Source organism: Sciurus vulgaris (genome assembly GCF_902686455.1).
Source record: "Sciurus vulgaris genome assembly, chromosome: 15".
Taxonomy (NCBI): Eukaryota; Metazoa; Chordata; class Mammalia; order Rodentia; family Sciuridae; genus Sciurus; species Sciurus vulgaris.
In genome coordinates this window covers 66,323,578-66,350,996 of record NC_136476.1, presented here as the reverse complement: position 1 = coordinate 66,350,996, position 27,419 = coordinate 66,323,578, and the positions used below count along the sequence as shown (strand labels likewise).

The 27,419-nt window shown below is 41.2% G+C and overlaps 1 protein-coding gene across 3 annotated transcripts in view; it reads left to right on the top strand.

Annotated features, from left to right (window-relative positions):
• Positions 1-27,009, top strand: part of FRRS1L (ferric chelate reductase 1 like) — a 37,681-nt gene extending 10,672 nt beyond the window's left edge. Inside the window, exons 2-5 of one of the 3 annotated variants that reach the window (XM_079112642.1) lie at positions 7,814-7,898; positions 10,642-10,780; positions 15,191-15,437; positions 26,181-27,009. In XM_079112642.1, coding sequence (XP_078968768.1) covers positions 7,814-7,898; positions 10,642-10,780; positions 15,191-15,437; positions 26,181-26,194 — 485 coding nt within the window. In that variant the 3' untranslated portion in view covers positions 26,195-27,009. The other 2 variants (XM_079112641.1, XM_079112640.1) reach the window with 2 other exon arrangements.
• Positions 27,010-27,419: the final 410 nt, after the last annotated feature.

Below are 27,419 nucleotides of genomic sequence, written 5' to 3'. Positions count from 1 at the left end.
CACTTGGGCCCAGACCAGCCTGGACAACATAGTGAGAACTTGTCTCAAAAAAAGAAAAATTGAATATGTAAGTATAGTTTTTAGAAGATTATAATTTTCTAATATAGAAATATATTTTACTTGATACAGTCTCTTTTGAAAAAATTTGAAACTAACTATACTTAATAGAAGATCTTTAGATATTATTTCTTTAAGGTTAAAATAAGACAAGGATACCCCAGTATTATTACTATTACTATTCAGTATAGTACAAGTTTTGATCAATGCAGTAGGAAAAGAAAATAATTCAGAGTCATAAGAACTGGAAGGGAAGAATAATGTGAGTGTTTACATAGAAAAACCAAAAAGAACAAATAAAGAGACATAATCAAAACAATGCAGTAAGGATGTCATAACCAAGGTCAAGATACAGAAACCAACAGCTCTCTTCTTCACCAGCAATAATAAGAGAATATAAAAGGAACTAAAATGTTGTTTGAAATAGCAACAAAGACCTATATTATCCAGGTGTTACATGATAAAGGATATATTAGTCCTAAGAGATATAATAGATGTGACTAGAGAGGCATACCATGATCTTGGAAAGGATAATTTTGTATTATAAATATATTAATTCTCCCTCCTCATACAATTCATCTATATATTTAATGCAATTCCAGCCAAAAAGGACTAGCAGCAGGGAGTTTCATGAATTGCTAGAGGGTTTTGCCTTGCTAGATATTAAGATATAAGACAAAGTCTAGTATTTAAAATGAGATAGTCCTGACTCAGAAACATATTTCAGAAGTAGACCTATGTTCACAAGAATTGGTTATTGTTATTGAGGTATCATCATAGATCCCTAGGGAAAAGATGAATTATTTCACAAATGGTGTTGAGAAAATTTGTTCAATGTAGGGAGAAAAATAAAATTGATCTCTTACTTCAAACCATATAAAAGAATTAATTCCCAATGGGTCAAACCTCTAACTAGGCAAGATAATACTACAAAGGCAATAAATGAAAATGTAAAGGGACATCTCCACGTCCTTGGGTGGAGGGTGATCTCTTAGACAAGACCCTAAAAAGAACACTTCTAAGAAGAAAAATTCTTAGCTTCACTTTATCAAATTTAAAGGTTTGAGTCTTAAAAAAAAAAAAAATACCCAAATTGGTGGCAGACTTGGAGGAAAAAAAAGTGAGTTGTCTGAAACCAACAGTTTGTAGAATACACACAAACCTCCATGAAAAAGATCAAAACCCAAGTGATAAAGGGAGAATGTGGAAGTACACATCACAGAAAGAGAAACCCAAGCGGTTGTTGTAGAGAGGGAGAAATGTTCAGTACTTAGCACCCGAGCTAAAATGTGAGCATGGTGGCACCAAGTACCCCTGAGGACTCGGGGGAGACAGGCAGTCATGCACTACGGGGGTATCATCACGGATGCTGATCTCATCAAGCCCTGGAATTGAAATCGTGTCCCATTGCTTCCTCTCCTGGGTTTTTGGAAACAGGATGAAAACCTGTTGCATGTACCTGAAGGAAACATGGGCAAAGATGTTCATCTCTTCAGCATGTGAGAAGTGTGTGGCAGTTTTAAGTTATTAGTTTTTAAAATCAGTACTTTTTAATGGAAACAACTTGACCAAAAATCAGAGAAATTTTGAGACCCATCAAAACAAAAGCTTAATGAGAAACCTGTGTCTTCTTTTGGTCAACGTGAACTTCTATACCAATGTTAGGCAAGCATTCCTCCACCTATTTCTGGTGTTGAGAATCTGTTAACTTCACGAGTATAATTAAGTTTTCTGGTTAGGGAGTTTAGTTTGGAAGGAAAACTGGGAGGGATCTTGTCTCAAGAACCTAGTCGATATCTGGGAGGAGGACTGTATTGATTACAACACCTGGTTAGGGTAGAGAAATGACTTTGTAATTTAGAGGGCCAAATCCTATAATAGTAAAGGCTGTTACTTCTGGGGAAAAAAAGAAAAGTAAAAGAAAACACACATTGGAGGCAGCCCACGTGCCTGAACTTGGAAGGATGTTTAGGAAAATGTGTTTTTATGCACCTCAGGGAATATTATTCAGCCAGCAGTAATAACAAGGCTTACATTTACATGTGTAGGTAGATTTCCAAGGGGAAATGTTAAACAAAATGATGAGCTTTACTGTTCTGTGTAAACATAAATACTACATTTTATTGCAAACATAAATACTACATTTTTTTGAGAGCACATATACATAACAGTAAACACCTGGACAGTGAATGGTAAGTTGGGGTGGGCCCTCGCTAGTCTGCTCTGTTGAGGCATTTCCAGACCTGTGTGTGGCCATGGGATGGCCAAGAGAGCACACCTGTGGACAGAGTGGCCCTGTGGTGGTGGCTGTAGCAGAGTGAGAAATTGTTCGTGCCTGGAACCTGCCCTTTAGAGTCACTTCTGCTGCTGGCAGCTTGGGTAAATACCTCATAAGGTGATCATGCAAGAGTTCAAGGTGGTGGTTGTTGGGAATTTGAAAGGCTTCTTGCAACCTGGCAGGTCCCGACCTTGCACAGGCAGAGTCCTGGGCTTCATAGAGACAAAGAGACATAACCTTTGGCTCCGTATTGTCTGGTACCCATTATTACGGATGTGTCCTTTCAGGTTTTCCCAGTAAGAGATTTTACTGTGATAAAATATCTTTTTTAAGATATGTGGGTCAGAGTGCTCATTTTTGTTAAGATCTTTCTCCTTGTCAGAAGGACATACGGGAAATATACTATACCCTATCTAATATAGGGAAGAAAACAGGGTTAGGAATGGATCAAGGAAAAATATAAGATGGCCTTTGCATAAGGTGATAATGAGTATTTCACAAGCCAAGAAATAGCAATTTAATTCTGGGCTCCTAGGTACTTAAAAACCCACAATTCAAATAATTTACTACTGGAATTGCATAGTGCATGTAAAACATAGATCCTACTGAAAATCATTATTCAGTAGCCTTTGAAATGATAACTGCTACTAAACTACAGCCAGGGCAGATGCATTGTATCAGAATTCAAGAACGAATCCATTTAGTCAGTATGAAAGTCCAGTCAGAAAGACAGAAATCACACTAGCTTTTTTAAACAGGGTCACTAGCACTAGGCGCTAACGGATAGCAGAGAGAAGTAACCAGAAGAAACAGCCACCTCGCCGTGGGACTGGAGCGCCGAGAGGAAGGCTTGGGGTTATCAGAACCTGGATGCTCAGAAGGGGCCTCCCAGGGCTGCCACCCATCTTTCTAGAATGGGGCTCTGCCCAGCTGCTGACATCTTTGAGCCGGAATGCGGGGCTTTTTCTGGAAATCTAGCACAAAGCTGAGAACTGAACCACTTGCCACTGTAAGGATGAAGCAAGGTATGGAGGACTTGCAGGAACAGCAGTCTAACTGAAGGAACAGCCCTCTTTCCTTCCTCCCGCTCTCTCAGATGTGACCGGTCAGCAAGCCTTAGCCGCTGGCGAGTGAGAAGGTTCGCATGGTGCTCAGTCTATGGAAGGCTGGTTTGTAGCCCACAGACAAGAGTTCAGACCCAGGCACACAGTCCAAACTTAGTCCAAAGAGTGAGGGATCACTAAATTTCAGGAAAAAAATCAGAATACTGCTCCACTTTATTCTACTACCAAATTCCATCAGCATACTTCAGTTTGGTTCTGGTAGTACCATAGGAGGTAGTGCAGACCCTGCAGGCTAAAAAGGTTGTGGACTACAACAAGACTGTCCACACTCGAAACTGGCCAGCTGTAAATGCAGGGGCTTTCCACACTGGCATCGCTCAGGCTCTATAAATCACTAGAATGTCTCTCGGAACTTAAGAAAGCACCATACAGGATACAACTCGGGACCACCTGTGGAGAGACACATAGGGTGAGATTTGGCTGACTCTCGAATCCGGTTTCCATGCTTTTGGTGGAATAGGCGTATTACCCTCTGTTATGGCTTGGATATGAAGTGTCCCCACAAAGTTCATGGGTGAAGCAACGTAGGAATGTTCAGAGGTGGAAGGGTTAGATTATTAGAGTTGTGATCTACTCAGTGGATCAATCCATTTGATGGATTAATAATTTGAATGGATTAGTAGCAGGTAACTATAGGCAGGTAGGGCATGGCCAGAGGAAGTAGTTCCCTGGAAGCAAGCCTTGGGGATTATATTGTCCTTGAATCCTTGCATGCCAGCTCTCTCTGCTTCCTGGTCGCCATGTCCTGAGCTGCTTTCCTCTGCCTCTCCCTTCCACCATGATGTTGTGCCTCACCTCGGACCCAGAGCAATGGAGCCTGTATCTGACCCATACCCTGTATCTGTGAAACTGTGAGCCAAAATTAACTTTTTCTTCTCTAAATTATTTTTGTTGGGGTAATTTGGCCTCAATGATGAAAAGTTAACACCCCTTGCCAACAAATCAATGTATTCAGCCAGGAAGCTCCACTGCTCTTCAGTGTCCGGAGCTTTTATTGGGGTTTCATTGTGTGGGCATGACTGATGTGATCATTCACCGTGAGCTTGAACTCAATTTCCAGTCCCCCTTACCTCGTGGGGAGGATTCCAAGTTCCAATCTTCTTATCACACTATTAGTCATTCTGGTGATCAGTTTCCATCCTGAGTCACCTCATCTCTTAGCACAAACTCAGGCGTAATCCAGTGCACTCATGAATAACAAAGACCCTCCTATCACTTGGAAAGTTCTAAGGATTTAGAGTTTGTCTTCCATGAACCAGGGACAAAAGCTAAATTATCTTTCAGCAACTTACAAAACGAGATAAAAATAAGTTATTAGGGGTTAGGAGTGTAGCTCAATGGTAGAGTATGTGTTTAGCATGCATGAGATCCCGAGTTCAATCCCCAGTCCTGGGGAAAAAAAAAAAAAAGTGATATTAAGAGAGCTAGAAAAGCTGTTTGCCGATACTAATAAACTGGTTTCAAACATGTGTGAGTTTTGTTGCAAAACTTGCTTTTGCCGGGCACAGTGATGCATGCCTGTAATCCCAGGGGCTTGGGAAGCTGAAGAAGGAGGATCACACGTTCAAAGCCAGTTTCAGCAACTTAAGGAGACCCTGTCTCAAAAGAAAACATAGAAAGTGTTGGGGATGTGGCTCAGTGGTTAAGCACCCCTGGTACCCTCAGTGGTACCCCTGGTACCTCAGTGGTCAATCCCTGGTACCAACACAACAACAACAACAAAAACCCCTGCTTATTATTTGGAGTTAAGAAACCCATTTTTCTTAAAAAGACAGTCTTATCTGATGGTTATTAGTTTGCATCCCAGTTTACAAAATATAATAGTAATACTAATCCAGGGGAATAATAACTAGCATTTATTAAGCTGGAATCTTCCAGATACCAGTGTATGATTGGGAAATAGTAAGGGTACTATGTTGAAAAAATGAAGGAAGATAGGGAGTCTGAGACATGAGCAACAGGTAAAGAGATTGTCTCTGTGAGTCACCTGAAGTCCTAGGTAGATATTCTGAAATTAAAAAAAAAAAAAAATGGCCTCGGGACTGTGGTGAGAAGTAAGAGGAAGACAGGGATGAAGACGCATGGAACAGCTGCTCCATAAACATGAGGGAAAAACAAAACACTCATCCCAGGCAGAGCTCGCCTATTGTGCTGCAATGGATGTAGGTCTTAGCACAAAATCAGCATTGAACTAGAAAAAAGTAATGCCTGTGACCCAGGTGCTTACAGGTGGTGAAAGGTTAGGGCTGTATTTTATCATGTGTTCAAGGTCTAGGGTGGTGGAGATGGAGTATCTCTGGTGGTGGAGGTGGATGCCTAGGGTGGTGGAGATGGAGTGTCTAGGGTGGTGGAGGTGGATGTCTAGGGTGGTGGAGATGGAGTGTCTAGGGTGGTGGAGGTGGATGCCTAGGTGGTGGAGATGGAGTGTCTAGGGTGGTGGAGGTGGATGCCTAGGTGGTGGAGATGGAGTGTCTAGGGTGGTGGAGGTGGATGCCTAGGTGGTGGAGATGGAGTGTCTAGGGTGGTGGAGATGGAGTGTCTAGGGTGGTGGAGGTGGATGCCTAGGGTGGTGGAGATGGAGTGTCTAGGGTGGTGGAGATGGAGTGTCTAGGGTGGTGGAGGTGGATGCCTAGGTGGTGGAGATGGAGTGTCTAGGGTGGTGGAGGTGGATGTCTAGGGTGGTGGGGATGGAGTGTCTAGGGTGGTGGGGATGGAGTGTCTAGGGTGGTGGAGGTGGATGCCTAGGTGGTGGAGATGGATGTCTAGGGTGGTGGAGGTGGATGTCTAGGGTGGTGGAGGTGGATGCCTAGGTGGTGGAGATGGATGTCTAGGGTGGTGGAGATGGAGTGTCTAGGGTGGTGGAGATGGATGTCTAGGGTGGTGGAGATGGAGTGTCTAGGGTGGTGGAGGTGGATGCCTAGGTGGTGGAGATGGACCGTTTTGGGTGGTCGAGATGGAGTGCACTTACCCAGAGTGCACATGTGTGAGTGAGGGAAGTCTAGCCTGGGGACTTTGTGTGGTGCTAGGAGTTGAAACCAGGGCCCTGAGCATACAAAGCACGTGCTCTACCCTTGAGCTACATCCCCAACCAATAACATATAATACATCTAATGAACTAAAATGAAACAAAACTTCATTTTAAATAAAGCATTACAATGAGAAAATCTAGTGATTTTAATGTTTATTTACATTACCTAACGTTGGTGGGTGATTTTATTACATCATTTGACAATTATTATTCAGTGTCCAGTGTCAGACCCTAGGATGGGCAGAGAACACAGGATGACTCACACATGGTTCCTGGGTGAAGTACTCGGCCTAGGAGACTCAGTTATAAACTGGACTCGTGACGTGGCCTCGCCCTTTAATACGTGGTTGATGTATTATGGTGGTTAAGTGATTTCATAACAAAATACACAATCGCTAGGAACTGTCTTTAAGGGACTTAGTGATGTATGGAAATGTTACATACAGCTTAAGGCAAAATAGCAGTTCAGAGAAATAGAATGGAAAAATCCCATTTTTGTGTATGTAAGTGGGAAAATCCTTCTATTGGATATATTAATGTAGCATTGACTATTTTTTCTTTTAGAGGATGTGTATTGTATTAGAACTGTGGTTTTCAAACTCCCAGGGAACTGGTAAGCCAGTGGTTATATGGAATCATGCCTTCTATGCTCAGTGTCTCCAGTTCCTTGCCTGAAAATGAGAAAAGAGAACACCCATTCCCAGATGCTATGTAAGGTTGAATCTAGAGGTGCACACCCTGTGCCGACCCCTCAGGGTGGGTAATTAGGCTTAATCAAAACCCTTTGTGAGTCCCCAACCATTGCCCTTCAATAGATGAATGGATAAAGAAACTGGTATATATACAAAGAAAATGGTATATATACAAAATGCAATATTACTCAGCCATAAAGAAGAATAAAATTATGGCATTTGTAGGCAAATGGATGGAGTTGGAAAATATGCTAAGTGAAATAAGCCAATCACCAAAAATCAAAGGTCGAATGTTTTCTCTGATAAGTGGATGCTGATATGTAATGGGGGGCCAGGGGTGGAGTAAGTGAAGAATGGAGGAGTATTGGATTGTGTAGAGTGAAATGAGGGGAGGGGGCGGGGGAAGGAATATGGTGGAATGAGACAGACATTATTACCCTATGTACCTGTATGATCACACAAACGGTGTGACTCTACATCGTGTAGGGAAATGAAAAGTTGTGCTCCATTTGTGTACAGTGAATCAAAATGCATTCTGCTGTCATATATAACTAAATAGATCAAACCATAAAAATAATCTCATTGGAAAAGTTGTTATTGGATTTTCTAACCACTATTTTTTCTCACTGCCCAGGTTATGCTTTCCCTACGGCTCCTCCGGTGGATCCATTTGCCAAAATCAAAGTGGAAGACTGTGGAAAAACTAAGGGATGCTTTAGGTTGGTAGAAATGCAAGTTGGATAACTTTAAGGCTGAGAACTATATTTCCTTCTCAAGGTAGTATTTAAATTGCCTGCAGTCCATTCCAATCAGGGGCCCGTATCCCTTCTTAACTTCTGCAATGCTGTGGTGTTTCCTAGAGTTACGGTGTTTCTAGTGGCCACTTTGTTCAATCTTAGAGGCTTTTTTTTTTAGTTGTCGGTGGACCTTTATTATTTTATTTATATGCAGTGCTGAGGATGGAACCCAGTGCCTCACACATGCTAGGCGAGCACTCTTTCCATGAGCCACAACCCCAGCCCCAATCTTAGAGGCTTTTTAGCCCTAGCATGCACTACGCACTGGACAGTCTCAGGTTCTCCATTTCTGGCTGTTCTGCTGTGTGCCCAGTGCTTACGCCTCATCAGTAGGTTGTAGGGGGAAGAGTCACATGACACAAAATATGTCTATGCTTATTCAGTAGGAGCTGTGGGTGGAACGAGCAATGATAGAAGGATCTAATACTCAATTTCTTTTCAAATAAATAGTCATGACCTGTGGATTTCTACATGATGCTAACTAGTCACTGAGCATTGATTATTGTAGCAAGCTTGCCACTCAGGCTCAGATGAGTCCACACATGATTATTTAGTGGTGTCCACGACGACACATTGTGCTAGGTTAGAAAGCCGTAGCGTGGACAGCAGACTCCCATCTAGACAGCGCTGCCTTATTGAAAAAGCCTTCTCTTTGAACCCTTTACTTCCTGAAGCAAACTGTTCCTTTCTAGGGCCACTGCACTGAAGGTTCTGATTTGGTGGTCTTTCAGGGTCCAGATCTAAAGGGAAAACAATGAACACAGGAGCTTTGAGCTTTCTTTGGATGAAAAGGCCATTTCAGAGATATTTTTTAAAGATCCAGAATGCTAGTGTTGAGGAAGATGGTTAGCAATGTATAATTTCTGGTGATTAGGGGGTGCTTTTGGGAAGGAAGGGAATTTCAGTACCCAGCTGGTTTCAGAGTGACTTGTTTTCATTCATTGCTCCTCTAACCTTACTTAGCCCTTTTCATATTTTTCAAGCCAGGTCCAGGTGACTTTAATCTTACATTTCTTCCCCACGGCTCAGGATATTTCTGCCAGTATAGTAGCTCGTTCTTGCTTCCCTCCTCAATCAAAATTTAGCAACCTGGTGTCCTGTTCCTTCAAACACCTGCCATCTGAGTTTGGATTGCTACAAGCCATCCTCCCTGGGGATCAAACCTAGGGCCTTGGGCAAGCTAAACACATCATCTACCACTGAACCATCTCTGCTGATACAATTTTCTATCATTCTGACCATGGTGTAATCATGTTCTTCAAACTCTAGCTTGCAGGTTCTTAAAGGATCCACAGATCCTTTGTAAGACTATTTAAATTTGTATTTTCCTCTCAATGATGCTCTTTAAAAAGATGAAGTATGCATAATCTGACTATTCAGATAACCACCTTATACTGCTGTATGTTTTGGTGTCTGACTTTGGAATTGTATTAGCACCAAGGAGCCCAACAGAAGAAAGGCAAATTTTATTAAAAAATCATGTATTTAGGCTCTGGGCTACCAGGTGAGGTATTTATTCCTTTGGTGCATTGTAGAAGTGAGGGTTTCCCAGCAAGTCGGCAGATAAAGTGGGGAGTTGAGCCATCATCTACCAGCAGCAATGAGAACATGCTCCATTCAAAAATCCCTGCAGGGGTGTTGCATGAAAGGAGAGAAGGTTAGCACTCCCCTTGACAAGGAGGGAAGAGGCCCTGACAACACGCATATGGTTAAGGCATTGCCACCTACTTCGTGGCTTCTAACCACTGTTTTTGAAGGAAGGACTGTATAGAGGGAAAAGAGGGGTGGGAGGGGTGGGGCGAAGGGAAAAAATAACAGAATGAATCAAACAACATTACCCTATGTAAATTTATGATTACACAAATGGTATGCCTTTACGCCATGTACAGAGAAACAACATGTATCCCATTTGTTTACAATAAAAAAAAAAAAGAAAAAAAAGATCCCTGCAGGGTATAGTCAGACAGGCCATGTGCACAACGGTAACATACTCAGGAAAATCACATCACCCCTCACATGATTGCTGTGAATTTCAGTGTTCCCAGGTTTGTTGTTTGTAGAATTTATATTTAATTTCTAAATTTGTGTTGTTTTAACTACAAAAATTTGTAAGTAAAAAGAATTGGTGTATATTTAATTAACAAAAAGTGATTTAAATTATTAACTTGAAGAATCTTTTTCCTCTAAAGGAATTCAAAAATAATTCAGTAATAACTAAAGTTTAAGAACTATAATGTAGAGAATACTGGCTGGGAGTTTAGAGACCTAGGTTCAGGTCCTGTTGCTGCCCTTGATTTCATTATGCAGCCTGAGCCAAGCCCCTTCCCTTCTCTGGACCTCATTTTATATGTAGATTAAGTGGAGCAGGTCTTCTCCAGGGTTCTTCCTAACTGAGTAAAACTGTTTTTGAGACCCCAGGAAGCAAAGACCTAATTGTTTTAGTAATATTGCAGGGCATACTATCTTTTACTGTATTTGAATAAGTATAAGTAATGTCTCTTTCTTAATTTTATTTTTTTTTTAGTTGTAGATGGACACAATACATTTATTTATTTACTTATTTACTTATTTATTTGCGTTGAGGATCAAACCCAGGGCCTCACACATGCGCTACTGCTGAGCCACAATCCCAGCCCAATAATGTCTCTTTTGACACATCCTATAGATATGGCAAACCAGGCTGTAACGCAGAGACCTGTGACTACTTCCTTAGCTACCGGATGATCGGGGCTGATGTGGAATTTGAGCTGAGTGCAGACACAGATGGCTGGGTAGCAGTTGGATTTTCTTCAGACAAGAAAATGGTAAGATGCAAATCATGATAGAATCTGCTTTGTTTGCTGGGCTTCTTTAGATTTAGGAAGCAAATCAATTGATCAAAGCAGTATGACCATTATATTAGTTGCAAGTTAAGAAAAAATTTAAGCTCACTTAAGTGCAAGGGTTGGTTGTTAGCATATAAAGTATCTCAGCTCTATCCACAGTAATGCTGCAGGAAGAGCATCCAAAACCGAGTATCTTATATTAGTGAGCATTTATTTCTTGCTCATAAATGTGTGGTTTGTCTGGGGTTCAGCCCATTTCAAGCAGGGATCAGCTGCACTTGGCTGCAGTTGGTGGGATGGATTCAGGTTTTCTCAGTCCATCTGGAAGGAATGGCCATAGGCGCATGATTTTTTATGGCTGAAGCAGAAGTGAAGAGCCATTGGAAACGGAAAATTCCAACTGTTTTTTTCCTCTTTCCTTACACACTCAACACTGTTACCAGACATTTGGGGGTTTTGTTCCCCACACCAAGCAGTCCTCCAGTGGATACCAGGTAAATGTCCTCTAACAATTCATTTCTGACACATCTACATGGAGATAGCATCAGATCCCATAGGTTGAGGGCTTGTTCCCAAAAGACTGCCCCCACTTTAGATGCCAATTTCAAGTCTTAGGTTATAACTTGTGCTTCTGACAACTGGGAACTGTACAACTGTGGGAGCTGTAAATCACAGTTCCCATAACCTTGTCCTTGAGTTTCATTAATTTGCTAGAGTAGTTCACAGAACCCTGAGCACTTTACTTACATTTACCTATTTTGTTAGCTTTCCATTACTGTGACAAATGCCTAAGATAATCAACCTATAAAGGAAAAAGGTACATTTGGGGGACATTCCAGATCAAAACTATAACCCCCATTTATTATATAGGACATTGCACAGGATACAGGTGAACAGCCACATGTGAGAGGTATACGGGGCAAGGCGTGGGGAAGGGATGAACAGCTCCATGCCTCCTTAGCTTGCACCTCCCTCCAGCCGTCTCCGTGTGTTCAGCATCCAGAAGCTCATCTGGACCCTGTTATTTTTGGTTTTGTTTGTTGTGTTTTGTTTTCTACAGTGCTGGGAATCAAATCTGGGGGCTTGTTCATTCTAGGCAAGTGCTCTACCCCTGTGCTACACTCCCAGCCCTTTCTTTTGAGTTTTTAGGAAGGCTTCATTATGCAAATATCATTGATTATATCATCGGCCTTTAGTGATCAGTTCTGCCAGAAACGGGGGCGTTGGACTGAAAGTCCCAATCCTCTAGTCATCCTGTCTTGATTTTTCTTTCTTTTTTTAAAAATATTTTTTATATGTTGATAGACTTTTATTTTATTCATTTCTTTATATGCGGTGCTGAGAATGAAACCCAGAGCCTCACACATGCTAGGCAAGCTCTACCACTGAGCCACGACCCAGCCCATGCCTTGATTTTCTAATGACCAGCCTCTATCCTGAAGCCATGTAGGGGCCCCAGCTACTAGTCATCTCCTTAGTCTACAAAAAACACTCTCAGCACCCCAGAGGTTTCCAGGATTACTATTATTCTTTTTACAAGCTGTGTGCCAGGAACTAGGGGCAGAGACCAAATCTGTATTTCTTTTTATGTTACAGTGTCACATGAGCTCATTTCAGACCTCGGCTCACATGGCAGCTGCTGTGCTTTCCTGGCACAAAGCGAGTCACATAGCCAATCCCAGAACGAAAGCACACTGTCCCTACTCAGAGGCCTTGCAAAAGTGTGGCTCTGCAGCACTCCCACAGGGGCGAGGAGAACGGGGTCCAACAGTTCAGGCTTTCAAAATGTCCATTGGCCAGAAGACGGCTGGCCCTCAGACAGGACGGTGACAGGAGCAGGCAGGGCGTGAGGAAGCCGGGCGGTGCTTTTCTCTCACCTCTGCTTCTCTCCGTGGCTCAGCTGCATTCTTTCCTCTTGCTTCTTGAGCCTCACCACCATGCCAGCTTCTTCCTGAACCACCTGCTTCAGTCAGCGTTTTCATTGCTGGGACCAAGAGACCTGACAGGATCAGTTTTAGAGGAGGGGGCTTATGGTTTCAGAGATCTCAATCCATAGACAGCAGGCTCCATTCCTTGGGGCTTGAGGTGAGGCTGAGCATCATGGTGGAAGAGAGTGGCAGAGGGAAGCAGCTCACATGATGATCAGGAAGCAGAGACTCCACTCGCCAGATACAAAATACATACCCCAGAGGCACATCCCCAATACCCGCCTCCTCCAGCCACACCCTACCTGCCTCAGTTACCACCCGGTTAATCCCCATCAGGGGATGAATTCACTGACTGGGTGAAGGCTCTCACAGCCCAATCATCTCACCTCTACACCTTCTCGCATTGTCTCACACAGGAGATTTGGGGGGACATCACATATCTAAACTGTAACACCGTCAGCTTTCTTAGGCTCCTCGGCCTTTGCACCTGCTGCTGCTAGTGTCCAGAGGGCCCACCCCCTTCCTCCCCTGCCTACTGTGAGGGTGGCTCAGACCAGGGTTCCAGCCGTGGGGAGGTGAGGGGGCTCAGTGTGGATGTTGAAAGCAGCACCGATGGGATTTGCTAAGGAGTTGGATACAGGTTGGTGGTAGGTGGCAGAAAGGGACTGAGGGGGCAGTGTAAGCAGGTGGCTACCCTGGTAGCTCTGTTCCTCGTGAAGTCACCAGCAGAATGAGCCTCTACCAGTTCCAGTCCAGGCAGAAGATAGTGGATGCATCAGGTAAGACTACGTGGGTACAAACGCAGGAGGGTACTTCTCTCCCACTGTGGTGTCAGAAGAAACAGGAGGGGTGGTCTTCCCAGAAGCTGGCTCCCGTGAGGAGGGCCCTCTTCCTGTCCTGGCATGCACTTGTACTCATGGTAGGGCTATTGAGATTAGGATGCTCAGGCCACGGGTGATAGCACATGCCTATAATCCCAGGGGCTCAGGAGGCTGAGGCAGGAGGGTCACAAGTTCAAAGCCAGCCTTAGCAACTTAACAAGACCTCAGCAACTTAGCAAAATCCTGTCTCAAAAATAAAAAGGGCTGGAGATGTGACTCAGTGGTTTAGCACCCCTGTGTTCAATTCCCAGTACCAAAAAAAAAAAAAAAAAAATTGAGGCTCAGACCTTTAAAAATATCTTCTCTTATTCCAAGAAAAAGAACAGACAAAAATTTGTTTAAAACCTGATGCATGAAAATGCAAAATGAAACTTTGTTAATGCATTCAGTTATTTTTGTAGTGTATTTTTTAAGATTATGTTATATTTTTTAGAGCCATTTTAGATTCACATTCCTGTCTGTAGCCTCCCCCATTACCAGCCTTCTCCAAAGTATGGTATATCTTGTTACAATTGATACGACTTTAACTTTTTTTTGTCGGGGGGGTACTGGGGATTGAGCTCAGGGGCACTTGACCACTGAGCCCCAGCCCCAGCCCTATTTTGTATTTTATTTAGAGACAGGGTCTCAATGAGCTGCTTAGCACCTCGATTTTTGCTGAGACTGACTTTGAACTCATGGTCCTCCTGTCAGCCTCCCAAGCTGCTGGGATTATAGGCATGCGCCACCACAGCCAGCACAACTTTAATTTTTTAAACTTGATTTTTTGAGAAAAAATCATATCTATAGGTAAATGCAAGGATAGTACCAAAAAAATCAAATATCTATATTGGGTTCACCTAGATTCACCAAATGATAACAAATTTTTATTTTGTGACCCAATGTTCTGTCTAGGAACAGGATTGTATTTAGTTATCATGCATCTTTATTTTTTTAAAAATATTTTTAGTTGTAGATGGACACAATGCCTTTATTTTGTTTATTTAGTTTTATGTGGTGCTGAGGATGGAACCCGGTGCCTCACACGTGCTAGGCAGGGGCTCCACCACTGAGCCACAACCCCAGTCCCTGTTGTGTATCTTTAGTCTTCATTATTTTCAAATAGTTTCCTACCCTTTTTTAATTAATTAGCTAATAATTAATTATTTTGTGGAATCTTTCATAACAACCCTTCTGAACATTATAGACTAGTTTTTCTTCTTTTTATTGTGTGATCTTCATTTTGGGGTTGTCTGATTGTTCTCACTGTTAGCTTATATGTTTTGGGCAAGAGAATTTCTTGCACATAGGTGGTAATGTACTTATGTATGTCAGGGGGTCCTTGATGTCAGTTATGGTGAGGCTGACTTTGGTCACTCGATTAAAGTTTTTAATGGCATTTGAAATAAATTTTATCTATGCCAGTGATTGAACCCAGGCATATGCCAAGCATTTGTCTATCACAAACCGCACCTCCAGTCCTAAATGATTTTTCTGATGGGATTTCAAGTTACAGAAGTGACGGAGTGTTTATGTTCTGAGTGAAACGTTTCTAGAAGACAAACCATTGACTTCATCAACATACTCATTTTCCCTGTCAGGGTGGTGATGATGTCATGGCCTGTGTCCACGATGACAATGGCCGGGTCCGCATACAGCACTTCTATAACGTGGGCCAATGGGCAAAGGAGATTCAGAGAAATCCTGCCAGAGACGAAGAAGGAGTTTTCGAGAACAATCGTGTCACCTGCCGATTTAAACGCCCCGTGAATGTCCCCAGGGACGAAACGATCGTGGATCTGCACTTGAGTTGGTATTACCTGTTTGCCTGGGGTCCAGCCATTCAGGGTAAGCTTACGTTTCAGCCTCCCCCTTAAGCACCAATGTCTGTGCTTGTGTTCATTATGAACTGAAGTCACACTGTGTCTGCCGAGAGCTGTAAGCACTTGGAATAATACAAAAGAAACAGGAGAGGCGTCCTTCCTTTAGCAGGTTGTCATAGTCTTCTGACACACAGGCAGATGGAGGAGCTGCACGGATGAGCTAACCAGTGCAGGGTGGGCTATGTGCTTAGTGAAACAGGTCCTGTGTCTGCCCTGTGGGGGCGTGGGCTGTTTAATCCTCACAACAAATCCGTTTTTTCCTTACCGCATCCTGCGGAGGTTATCCTCACATCAGAGATGTAGGAACGTGCTCAGGCAATACACCTAACTGATGGAAGCTGAAATTCAGTCCTGTCTGTCTGACTCCAGTCAGTGGATGTCCTTAACTCATCCTCCGCAGAGAAAAACACTGAGGAAAGGGCTTCTGAAGAGTTTTCTGGAGCTTGACAGCAAGTTTTTCATTAGTGCTTCCTTTGTGACTCATCTGGTGGTCACAAATTCACCAAATCACCCTATAATTTAGCCTGTTACTGCTCCAATATCCATGCGTGTAGGAATTCCCTGGTTGTATTGTTAAGATGCAATCTCCCACGGGTCTGGGGGGCGTCTGAGCTTCTGTGTCTCTAACAAACTTCCTGGGGGATGCTGATCCATGCATGACCTCATTTTAGCAGGGAAGGCTCTGCAGCATTTCTCCAGGAGATACCCAAGAACACCCCAAGACCCCTTAGAGACCACTAAGGTCCAGTTGCACTGTGTCTTGAGCCTTCTTCCTGGGTGATCAGGCTAGTGGCCCGACCGGGTATGGGTGGCTTTGGTTTGTAGTCCTGGTGCCAGGAATTGGCTCTGGCTCCTGGTGACAGCACCTTACTTCACTGTGTGGTCAGTGACTCTTCCTTGCCTCACCTGATCTTGCTGTTTTCTTTCCATCAATTTGTTTGCATTGATCACTATGGAGATCCACATTTCTATGCATGATCCACATTTCTTTGCCTGTGGCAAAGACTCTTGGAAGCCTCCCCATGTGTGACACCTTTTTCATTTGCTGATTTCCCATATTACCAACAGTGGATCTGCAGTGATGCCTTCAAGTACTTCTAGTACCCTGGGAAATAAATTATATCTCAGTCTGGAGAAATGAACTCATTTAAAGTACTGGGATTTAGAACCTAAAAAATTTGAATATTGGTTTTGCCCCTTGGTATAGCTATATAATATTTAGCCTATTATCTAAATTCCGAACTTCATTTCCTTATATCTAAAGTGGGGATAATAATAATATCCACTTCATAGGATTGTTGAAAGGATTAAATGAAAACTAGCATTTGAAATGGCTTTATAAATTGAAAAACGCTATACAATATCCCTCACTTATCTGCAGGGGATATGTTCCTAAATCTCCACTGGATGCCAGAAACTCCATATATATCACCCTCTTTCTTACACATGATATATAAGTTAGGCACTGTAAAAGATTAACAATAATAACCAATAGAAAATAGAACAATTGTCACAATAAACTATAATAAGATTTGTATAAATGTAAGCTTTCTCTCAAAATTTACCTTATTGTACGGTACTGTATTTTCAGATCCTGAATAGTTATGGGTAACTGAGGCCACAGAATACAAACCACAGATCAGGGGACTACTGTATTTCCAGAGGCTCATCTTCCTAGGTGTATGGCATCCTACTCTGACGTTCAAGTCCGCTCTGAGTCTGTCTGGCTTTTCCTGATAAGTTCTTTCAAGACTTCTGCTCGAACTGGGGTTGTCGCTCAGGGGTAGAACTCTTGTCCTAGCACGGGTAGACGCTGGGTTCTATCCTCAGCACCACATAAAAATAAATAAATAAAGCAAAGGTATTGGGACTGGGGTTGTAGCTCACTGGTAACAGCACCTGCCTAGCATGTGTGAGGCACTGGGTTCAATTTTCAGCACCGCATATAAATAAAAGAATAAAAATAAAGGTCTATCAACATCTAAATTTTTTTAAGCATTAAAAAATAAATAAATAAAACAAAGATACTGTGTCCATCTCAACTAAAATATTTTTTGAAAAAGACTTCTGCTGTTCTCACCGTCTCCAAGCACAACAGGCACATTCTGCTCCGTGTCCACATTTGTACTCTTCTCATTTCCTGAATGCCCTTCGAAGGCGTCCATGGCCAAGTTCCGTCATTCTCGTAGTATGCTCTTAGAGTGCATAACCTTGGAGCTAAGGATGGAAGGGGTGTGGTTAGATTCATCCCGAGGGAGGCATGAGCTGGAGGTGCACTGCTAAGTCTAGGAGCCCCTGTAGGTGACCAGTCAGCTGAGGTTAAGGAGGAGGATTGAGGGGGCCCGGAAAGGAGAATCTCCGTGCCAACTCTAGGTGTTGGTGCCAATAGGAGACAGTGCTGGAGTAGACTTCACGTGTCAAGTTCGGCTGGGCGTCCCTAGTAGCCGTTACTTAGCTCCCCTCACTGGAGCCTTAGTTATAAGGAGACTTTTGCACTGAATTCATACGCCTTAGTTTAACCCAAGATTCATATGGATTTTTCAGAAGGTCAGGCACTTCTAATCAATTTCAGCTTGTTACCTATCTTTTTTTTTTTTTTTTTAAGAGATGGGGTCTCACCATGTTACCTAGGCTGGCCTCCAACTCCTGGGCTCAAGCAAGTCCTCCTACCTTGGCCTCCCAGTAGCTGGAGCTACAGATACATAACCAGCTTATTAGCCATCTTGTATGTATGCATGTACATATGTATGTGTTCACTTATTGTGGTGCTGGGGATGGGGCCCAGGGCATGTGAGGCATACACCAAACCACTGAGCTACACCCTCAGCAGTTAACCATCTTCAATAACACAGCCTTTACATCTTCCCTTTTGTAACCAGGACATAAAAATGTTATCCACTTGCAGACTTGTTTGGTGTCTTAATCCTCCTATTTTCTGTACCATTTTTCCCTACTCTGCCAGACACACAGACTCACATGGACATATACCCACTCTGGCCCAGCTGGGGCATTCTGCCTCTCTAAGTCCTGCAGACAACAGAAGAGGGCTTCCACCTGTAAGGATGATTTCAGTGTCACCAGGAGTTATTGATGACCCATATGTAAATGAGAGATTTGAGAGGAAAGGATTAGTAGCCTTTGTTGTTTGGAATCCTGTTGCTGAGGAGAGGAAACTCATTAAAGACAAAGCCCATGTCATTTTTTGCATTTGGGGTTAAGCATGCATTCATATGATGCTGTTTAAAAAACAGTTCTAAAATGGAGATGCTGCAGACAGACCAGTACCATTGATCTATTAAAGGAGGGGAGAAGATTAATAGGACCAGTCATTTTTGGATAAATTTAGCTGATTTCTGTGTTCTTCATAATGTGCACAATTATAGAGAATTCTGATAACTCGGATCCTGCTTCCAGATCTTTACAATCACTGTGTGTGCATTTCACACTGAAGACCTGTCTTTAGTTTTTCTGTTGCTTTTCTAATACTGTTTTAAATTTGTACTTTTTTCAGTTGCTCCTCCCCTTCTATTTCTTTCTTAAAGGCTCTATCACCCGGCATGACATAGACTCTCCACCGGCTTCAGAGCGTGTTGTCAGTATTTACAAGTACGAAGACATTTTTATGCCATCAGCTGCCTATCAGACCTTCTCATCTCCGTTCTGTTTGCTTCTCATTGTTGCCCTGACCTTCTACTTATTGATGGGAACCCCTTAGCCACTGCCACAAGGCCAGCAGAGTCAGTGGATTGGAAAGCCTTTAGTATAATTTTTAAAAAAATATCCTGTATAATTTTGGCTTCTGTTATTTAAAAAAAAAAACTTATGATTTCAGCTTTTTGGAAGAATGAACAAGCTTCTTTTCTAGTCAAAGAGGGTTGTTTAATAATGATCCTACTTTTGGGAAGTACTTAAAACTTTTATAAGCACTTTCAAATATGTTTTCTTATTTGAGCCTCACAATAGTTCTGTTTTGGCTCAATGAAGATTGTAATTGCCATCTTAGCAAGATTTGAGATCCAGAAAAGCTGTCCATTTATGACCCACATGCCATGTACCTTGGTTACTTGGTCAAATAACACATAGCAAGGGAGAGAAGAGCTAGACACAGAAATCATGTCTCTGGACAATCTTTACTGAGTATTACAGCCCAAGAGAGTTACCTTAAGATTGCTAAGAACTTCCCTGGGTATCACAAGTTCATGGTCAGTCTTTTGAGCAAATTTCTATAGAACATAAGTGCTTTTAGATGTGTATACAGTTGATGAGAAGGATGGGGAAGATTACAATTATATGAAAATTGTTCATATCTATTTTATTTCTTCTCAATTAGTGTGTAGTTGTGAGAAAACTTTTTAAATAACTCTTTGAAAAGGTTACAAACAGAACTGTGACTGTTCCTGATGCAAAATCATTTTGATGGTTAAAATAAAAAAAACATGGGTATCCTTAGTTTGAATTTGGACTGTTCTACCATTGTATTTTGTAAATGAAGGTATTTAACTGTTCTTATTGCCAATTCTATTGTCAAAGTCAGCATGCATTAAAGTACGTGTTGTAACAGACATGATTAAGTATGTCAGCATGATTAAGGATGTGGTAAAGCAGATAAATTGTCTTACTAAAAATTTAAGTCATTTTAATACTATATCAATATTTTGGGGGGATTGAAGAGATTTGGAGCAAAAAAATATTGAATTAGAAAATGGGAAAATGACCCATAAAGTGAATTCACCTAGTGTATCCATTCAAAATGTACAGACTTGTAAATTGGCCTGGCAGTCAGCATAATTCTTCATAATGACTTGATGTAATGGAATTTCCTTTTTTTAAAAGGAGCCCCAAGTATTCCTTTGTTACTAAGGTCTGTGCTGACAGCCCCCTGGAGGGGAAGTTCCTGTGGGCACAGTCACACTACCGAGAGGCACTCCCACGTGGTGCTCTGGAGTCCTCTGACTTGCCCCTGTTGCCGGCTCCAACTCTGTGATTAAATAGTACTGGAGACTGTGAGCTCTAAAGCCATCTTTGAGATTCATGTCAGAGGTGAAGTCCACCTACGGGGAGAGCTTTCACATTCTTCTGGTCCCGAACCAAAAGAAAGAAGACATCGATGCTCTGTGACATCTCACAGTTAGCAAGTACTTCCAAGAGATATAGGAGAACTACCCCTCATTGCAGACGAGGAGAGATAAAATAACATCGAGTGAACAATGGACCTCCAGATCCAAGCCCATGGCTACACCTGACTACCAAGGCCTCACTAAGCCTTTCCTCGGTGGTGACTGAGCATGATGGGCTGTGTGTCACCTTCTCAGCTTTAATGGCTGCTTAGGAGTAAGGATTGAGTATGCAGGAACCCATGTTGTAAATAAGAAAGCAAATATTTTTATATTTCACTCTCTTCTGTGTACAATATTTGAGCTATAAATAGGTTAAAGCAAACAAACAAACAAAAAAGACCAGTTAGTAGCAGGCAAGAAAAAAAAAAAAAAATGAGTGGAGATTCCGTCTGCTTACATTTCAGACCAAGCTATTTATTTCACTAATTTTGATTTTGATTATGGTTTTGCATTTTTATGCTGAGCACTTTCAGTGACTTCTTGCCCTAAGGTATCATGCAAACGTTGGAGAGCTTTGACACCATCTGCTGCTGCTCTCCATTGCTAAGTCCCAGCAAGACTGAAGGTTTCTGGGTTCTTCAGACCTGATGGCTCTTGACTGTCAGGTGCCCCGTGTTCACACACACTCCACCTCCTGTGTATGATGAGCTGCCACTTATCTTTCAGGTCATAGCCTAGTTACTTCTTCCTCCAGTCCCCTGGACTTGTAGGTTTAGGACCCTGCCCAACACTCCCATAGCCCCTGGGGCTTCCTCACCATAACACTCACCAAATTTTATTATAATTGCTGACTTTGTCCTCCTGCTAATTCCCTCATGCAGGGACCATTTCTCATTACTCATTACTGAGCAGACACTACTCCAAAGTATGTACTCAGCACACGTGTGGAATAAATAAAAATGTGAAGCTATGATGTGACACTGTCATATTTGGTTCAGAAGACATGTATTTCATATACCTTACCAGACTGGCCATTTGTTTTTATTCTTCTACCTGCAATCAAACCACAAATTACTCTTTTAGCAAATGCTGAACCTTGTCTTTTGAAACATAAATGGGAAGATCCTTAATAACAGTTCTAATTTGCCTGCATTAAACATTAGTTGACTCCCCCCTCCCTGCAGCACTGGGTATCGAACCTAGGGGCTCATACAAACTAAACACTACCATTGAGCTACATATACAGCCCTTTTTAAATTTTTTTTTTTTTTTTTTAATTTTAAGACTGGTTCTTGCTAAATTTCCCAAGCTGACCTTGAACTTGTGATTCTCCTGCCTCAGCCTCCTGAGTCACTGGGATTAGAGGCATACCACTACACCCAGCTTAGTTGACATTATAAAACAATAAACCTTGTTCAGAGTAAGAATTCACAGACTAGGGATGCAGACCAGCATTTGTCCATCATCTCAGAGAATCATCAGTTGATAGGCATGCTGAAATTAAAACCCTATAGACTTTGATTTTGATTTCTTCCATTTTTTTTTTTTTTGTAAAATTCCTGAATGGAATAATAGTAAAGCTAGCTGAATGTATTTAGTGCTGTTCTAAGCACTTTATGTGGATTAACCCATTTAATCCTCACAACCATAGGAATATTCTATTTTTAATCCAATTTTACAGATGAAAAAAATGAGGTTAGTCATTTGGCATAAATTACGAGGGCTGGCAAGGACTTTAGATACCATTTAATCCATGCATTTATATTATAAGGAGGCAGCAAAGACCCGGGGGGGTGATGGATTTCCTGCACATTCATGCACATTCATGTGGAGTCACCAACAGTTTTATTCAGTGGAAACTGTTATCCATATTCAACTTAACTAGGTGCCTTTTTTCCACTTTAGTAACTTACAATGAATAGGAGGACTTTTTATAGTTATAGTGAGGGAAGGAGCACATTTTACTTTGTATCAACTTTCTTTTCTGCTTAAAAACATTTTGATTACCAGTCATCTTAGTGCTTTTAATACTTAAAAAAGTTACGCATTAGACAAAATGGGAAGAATGTATTTATCTTCATTTATTTTTAAAAATTATCTGCCTAAAACCTAGGTCTGTAGTCTAACTTGGAATCTAATGACCTTTTTATTTTTGTGATGCTGGGGATTGTATGCAGGGGTGCTTTACCACTGAGTTACTTCCCCATCCCTTTTTATTTTTTTTTATTTTGAGATGGGGTCTTGCTAAATTGTAGAGGCTGGCCTTGAATTTGTGATCCTCCTGTCTCAGCCTCCCAAGTAGTTGGGATTACAGATGGTATCACCAGGCCTGTCTCTAGTGCCCTTTTATTGTTCTACTCTTGTCTCAAAGGTAAATCTATAAATATGATTTCAGATAAAATGCAGAAACTATATTTAAGTATCTTGGGTTGCCTTTTGTCATTAAATAAATTAGAAAGTTTGAACAACTTGGGATGGATTTCCATCCTAGATAGTATTTACTAATGTTCCTGTAATAAAGGTTAATGTCTATATTCAGGCTTTTGTCTTAAGACATGTTACCACTGAGTTTACCACTTAGCTCTAGCCCAGGATAAATTCCTGGGTAAAAGGTCGGGTTGTAAATATTTTTGACCTTGCACTCTGTGTCTCAGCTGTTCCACTCTGCTGTAGACAGAATATAAATGAATGAGCCTGGCTGTGTTTCAATAAAACTTAATTGACAGAGAAATTTGAATTCATATAATTTTCACGTCACAAATATTCTTTTGATGACAAAAGCCCTTTAAAATTGTGAAACCTATTCTTAACTTGTAGGCTGAACAAAAACAGGAAGTAGTCTGGGTTTGGCTTGTGGACTGTGGTTTTCCCATACTTGCTGTTGGTCAGGAACACAGCAGTGTATCATGATCTGTTGTAAATTATACTGCCAACAATTTATTACTGGCTAACTATAAAAATATTGAAGTTAGTGAATAACTTATCTTAAAAATAAATTATAGTTGATTCATTGCTATAAGTAAATGGCAAAACCAAGAGTAATAGCACACACCTGTAATTCTAGCCACTTGGGAGGATCAGAAGTATGAGGCCAGCCTGGGTAACTTAGCAAGAGCCTGTCCCAAAATAAAAGATGATATGGACTGGGATATAGCTCAGTGGTAAAGTGTCCCTGGGTTCAATCCCCTGTACCAAAATAAATAAATAAATGGCATAATGATGTTCCCATGCACTTATATTCTAATTTTTTTACTGTACTTGGTGTAAAACAGTTGGCAGTAAAGCATAGAGCTGGGTAAATTAGTTTCATTTTGCCTAAGCTATGGCCGTCATGAGCAACTTTTACTATTGAATTGCCCTTCGCAGTGAGGATTTCGATGTGTCAGAGTGATTTATTTCCCTGAAGTAATTTAAGTTTTATCAACCTGTGCTACACCCATAGGAGTGTTTTATACATGTGACATGGCATATACCTATGTAATGGAAAATATCTGAGAACCAGGGCACTAGGCCAAATGCTGAGATGTGTATACTTTGTCATTGTATATATGTATATCTTTTCTCTCTAAACAGAATTGGTTATGTGGTGAACAGTTTGATTGTTCTCAGTGTGTTTATATATTATATATATATATATATTTGTACATACTTGAAGGGGTGTGGGCGTGTTTACACATAAATGCATATATATATGAGCATTTAAGGGTCTTTATCAGGGCTGTTTTTGTTTCTAATCTCTTGTATACTTTAAAACCCATGAGATAAAATATTATGTGTGTTACAGGGTAACCTACCCTTGAGTTTATAGCAATTTAGTTTATAGAAAAGATTCCTGCAACAAGACTTGCCTCTTCCATTCAACATTATGAATTGTTAAGAGTGTATGAAGTATCATTGTTGAACTTGACTCTTCTATACCGTTAGTTAAGAAACCAAGACTAGTGTTAGGTGAGTAATTGGCATGTCGGTGCAACCTATACATGCTTCATATTTAATTAACTTCCTGATTCACTTATTTAATTAGCAAATTACTTAGTTTCGAGTTGGACTTCTTTGTTTTTATATTTAATGGTGACTTGCATTTCAGTTCCTTTTCATGAAAATAGTAGCTAAGCCAATGTAATTTTAAATATGTCAGGTGACTAAAACTTTGTGACTCATTAAGCATTTGGGAATTTTTCCCTTAAAATACACTGATGCTTGGTTAATGTTGTTAGTTTTCTCCTGGATATTTGCTATTAGGTGAAAAAACATTCTGTTTGATTCTTCTGGAGAATAATCAATTCACTGAGGTTATGGGGTACTGCAGTGGTGTGGCATTTGCCCAGGTTACTAGAGTCCTTACTGTTTCATCACCTAGAATGTTCTGGTCACCTGGATGAGTGACACAGCCTCTCCACATGCCTTATTCCCACTGATGTGTTGATGTGCTGGAACAATCTGGCTCCGGGAGTATTAATATACTTTTTTTGAGACTGTCTACAAAACACTATTTTGTAAAAACTATGCCTTTAAATAGACATCGATGGGTTATATTTGTTTTATAATAATTGTGTACCAAATGTTCAATTGTGATTGATTTTGAGATTATATATAAATGTATATTTATAAACCTGTCCTATGTGAATTTTTACTCAATGTAGTACATTAATTACTAAAAAGACATGGATTTCTATTTATGTAAAGTAATAGTATCAATACTCCTAAATGCTGCCTAATGATTATTCTGTCCATTTGCTATCATACTTTTATCTTTAGAGGATTATGTTACAGTCAGAATATATTAACTAGATTTAAAATATAAATTCTCAACATAGTTTGAAATTCTTCCTGTTGATGTAATTAAAATTAGTTTATAATTCCGTATTGCTTTGCTCAAGTGCATTTTTGTTTTTCCATTTCTTTGTTTTAAATCTTTCACTGGTTAAGTTTCCCTCAATGCTCTCTGAATCTACAGACCTTGGATTGTCTGACAAAGAGGAAGATCTTATTGTTGTCGTCAGGTAAAAATCCCCATAGAGGAGCAAAGGAGCCGTGTGCAAAGTAAACTTGTGTTCATAGCTTCATTTTAATTCCCTATCAAGTTTTAAGTGGAGGTCTGTAATCCCATTTCGAGTATATCCATTGGTTAATTGCACATAGCTAGCTCTAAGAATTTCAATTAGGAGCCTTATTGCCAACTAAATCATATTATATGTTAACAATAAATAGGCTTCAGTTGTAGAGCCTAGTGAGTCATCTGGGAGATTTAGAAAGTACAAAATGCAGTAGCTAGCTGCCAGTTCTCTTAGGACTAGGTTTTTGAAGATCATGTATTATAAAAAAATTGAGCACCACTTCATTCTGCATTTTAGGCCCTAATCCTCACCACAAAACACCAAACATTTTGTCCTTGTTTGGTATTCTAGTTGTTCCCTCTAGTATTTATTCTGCAGCATCTTCAGTGGGTAGCCTACCTGTCAGACCCTAACTGCTGTTGGTCTTGGAAGTTTGTTTGGGCTCAATCCAGGTGCAAGGGCCAGCAGATAAACTGTAAGAGAACTGGAGTAGATCTGAGTGACTGGGAAAGTCACCTGCATCCAGAAGCTTTCACCACTCATTCATTTAATAATTATTTATTAAAGATTCTCATGTGCCCATTCCTCTACTAGACAGCCACACCTAGAAGACTCCAAGAACCGTTCTTGATTTCTACTCTGAGGAGTTCATAGCTTAGCTGGGAAGTCACACACATAGTACCATGACAATACCTGGTGGTGAATACAGTGGTATGGAAAAGCCCATATGCAATACAAACCTGGAGCAGGGGTCCTTCCCCCACTCCTGGGGCTACTAGGAAAGCAGGCAATGATAATGAAGTTGGGTGTTAAGGAGGAATGCTATGGACTGAATGCTTGTTTCCTCGCACTCATATTGAAATCCTATTTCCCAAAGTGATAGCATTTGGAGATGGGGCCTACGGGGATGATTAGATCACAAAAGTGGAGTCATGATGGGATTAGTGTCAAAAGAAGAGACAAAAGAGAGTTTACTTCCTCTATCTGCTCTCCACCATGAGAGGATGCAGCAGGAAGCCAGCCATCTTTGAACCAGGAAGAGGGCCCTCACCAGAACTGAACCATGCTGGCACCCTGATCTCCAAATACCCAACCTCCACAGCTATGAATAATACATTTCTGTTATTCAAGACACTAGTCTGCAGTAATTTGTGATAGCAGCCCAAACTGACTAAGACAAGGGGGTAAAAGTAAGCAGGCAAAGGGTAAAGAGAGGCCTCTCCAGGACAAAAGAGTGCACCCTCAGAAGAAAGACCAGGAAATGTTTTGGACCGAGATTCAGCAAGGCTTGCATTTGTTCTCTATGGCTCCTGAAACAAAGTATTACAAGTTTAGTGGCTTAACACCCACGGGTTGGAAGAGCAAACCTCTAAGCTCTGCACCAGCCGATCTGACGTCTGTTTCTAGAGAGCTTTGTAGAGAGTGTGAACTTAGGACAAAGTTCAACTGGACTGAGGGACAGACGTGGGCCAAAAAAAAAAACACCCAGTATTGATGTTCAAAGTCTGAGCATGAGGCCCTCTGAAAACTTCTTCAATCTCAAAAAAGTTCTTTTTGGCCTCAGCTCTCCTTTCTCTATTCTCATGATATAAAAATATGTGGTCGGGGCTGTGGCTGCAGCTCAGTGGTAGAGCGCTTGCCTCACATGAGTGAGGTATTGGGTTCTATCCTTGGCATCACATATAAATAAATAAATGAAATAAAGGTATTGTGTTCATCTACAACTAAACATAACCACACACACACACAAATGTGTTTTCTAACAGTTCTGGGCCAGAAGCTTGAACCGAATCTCATGGAGCTAAAATTGAAGTGCTGACAAGGGCTGATGAC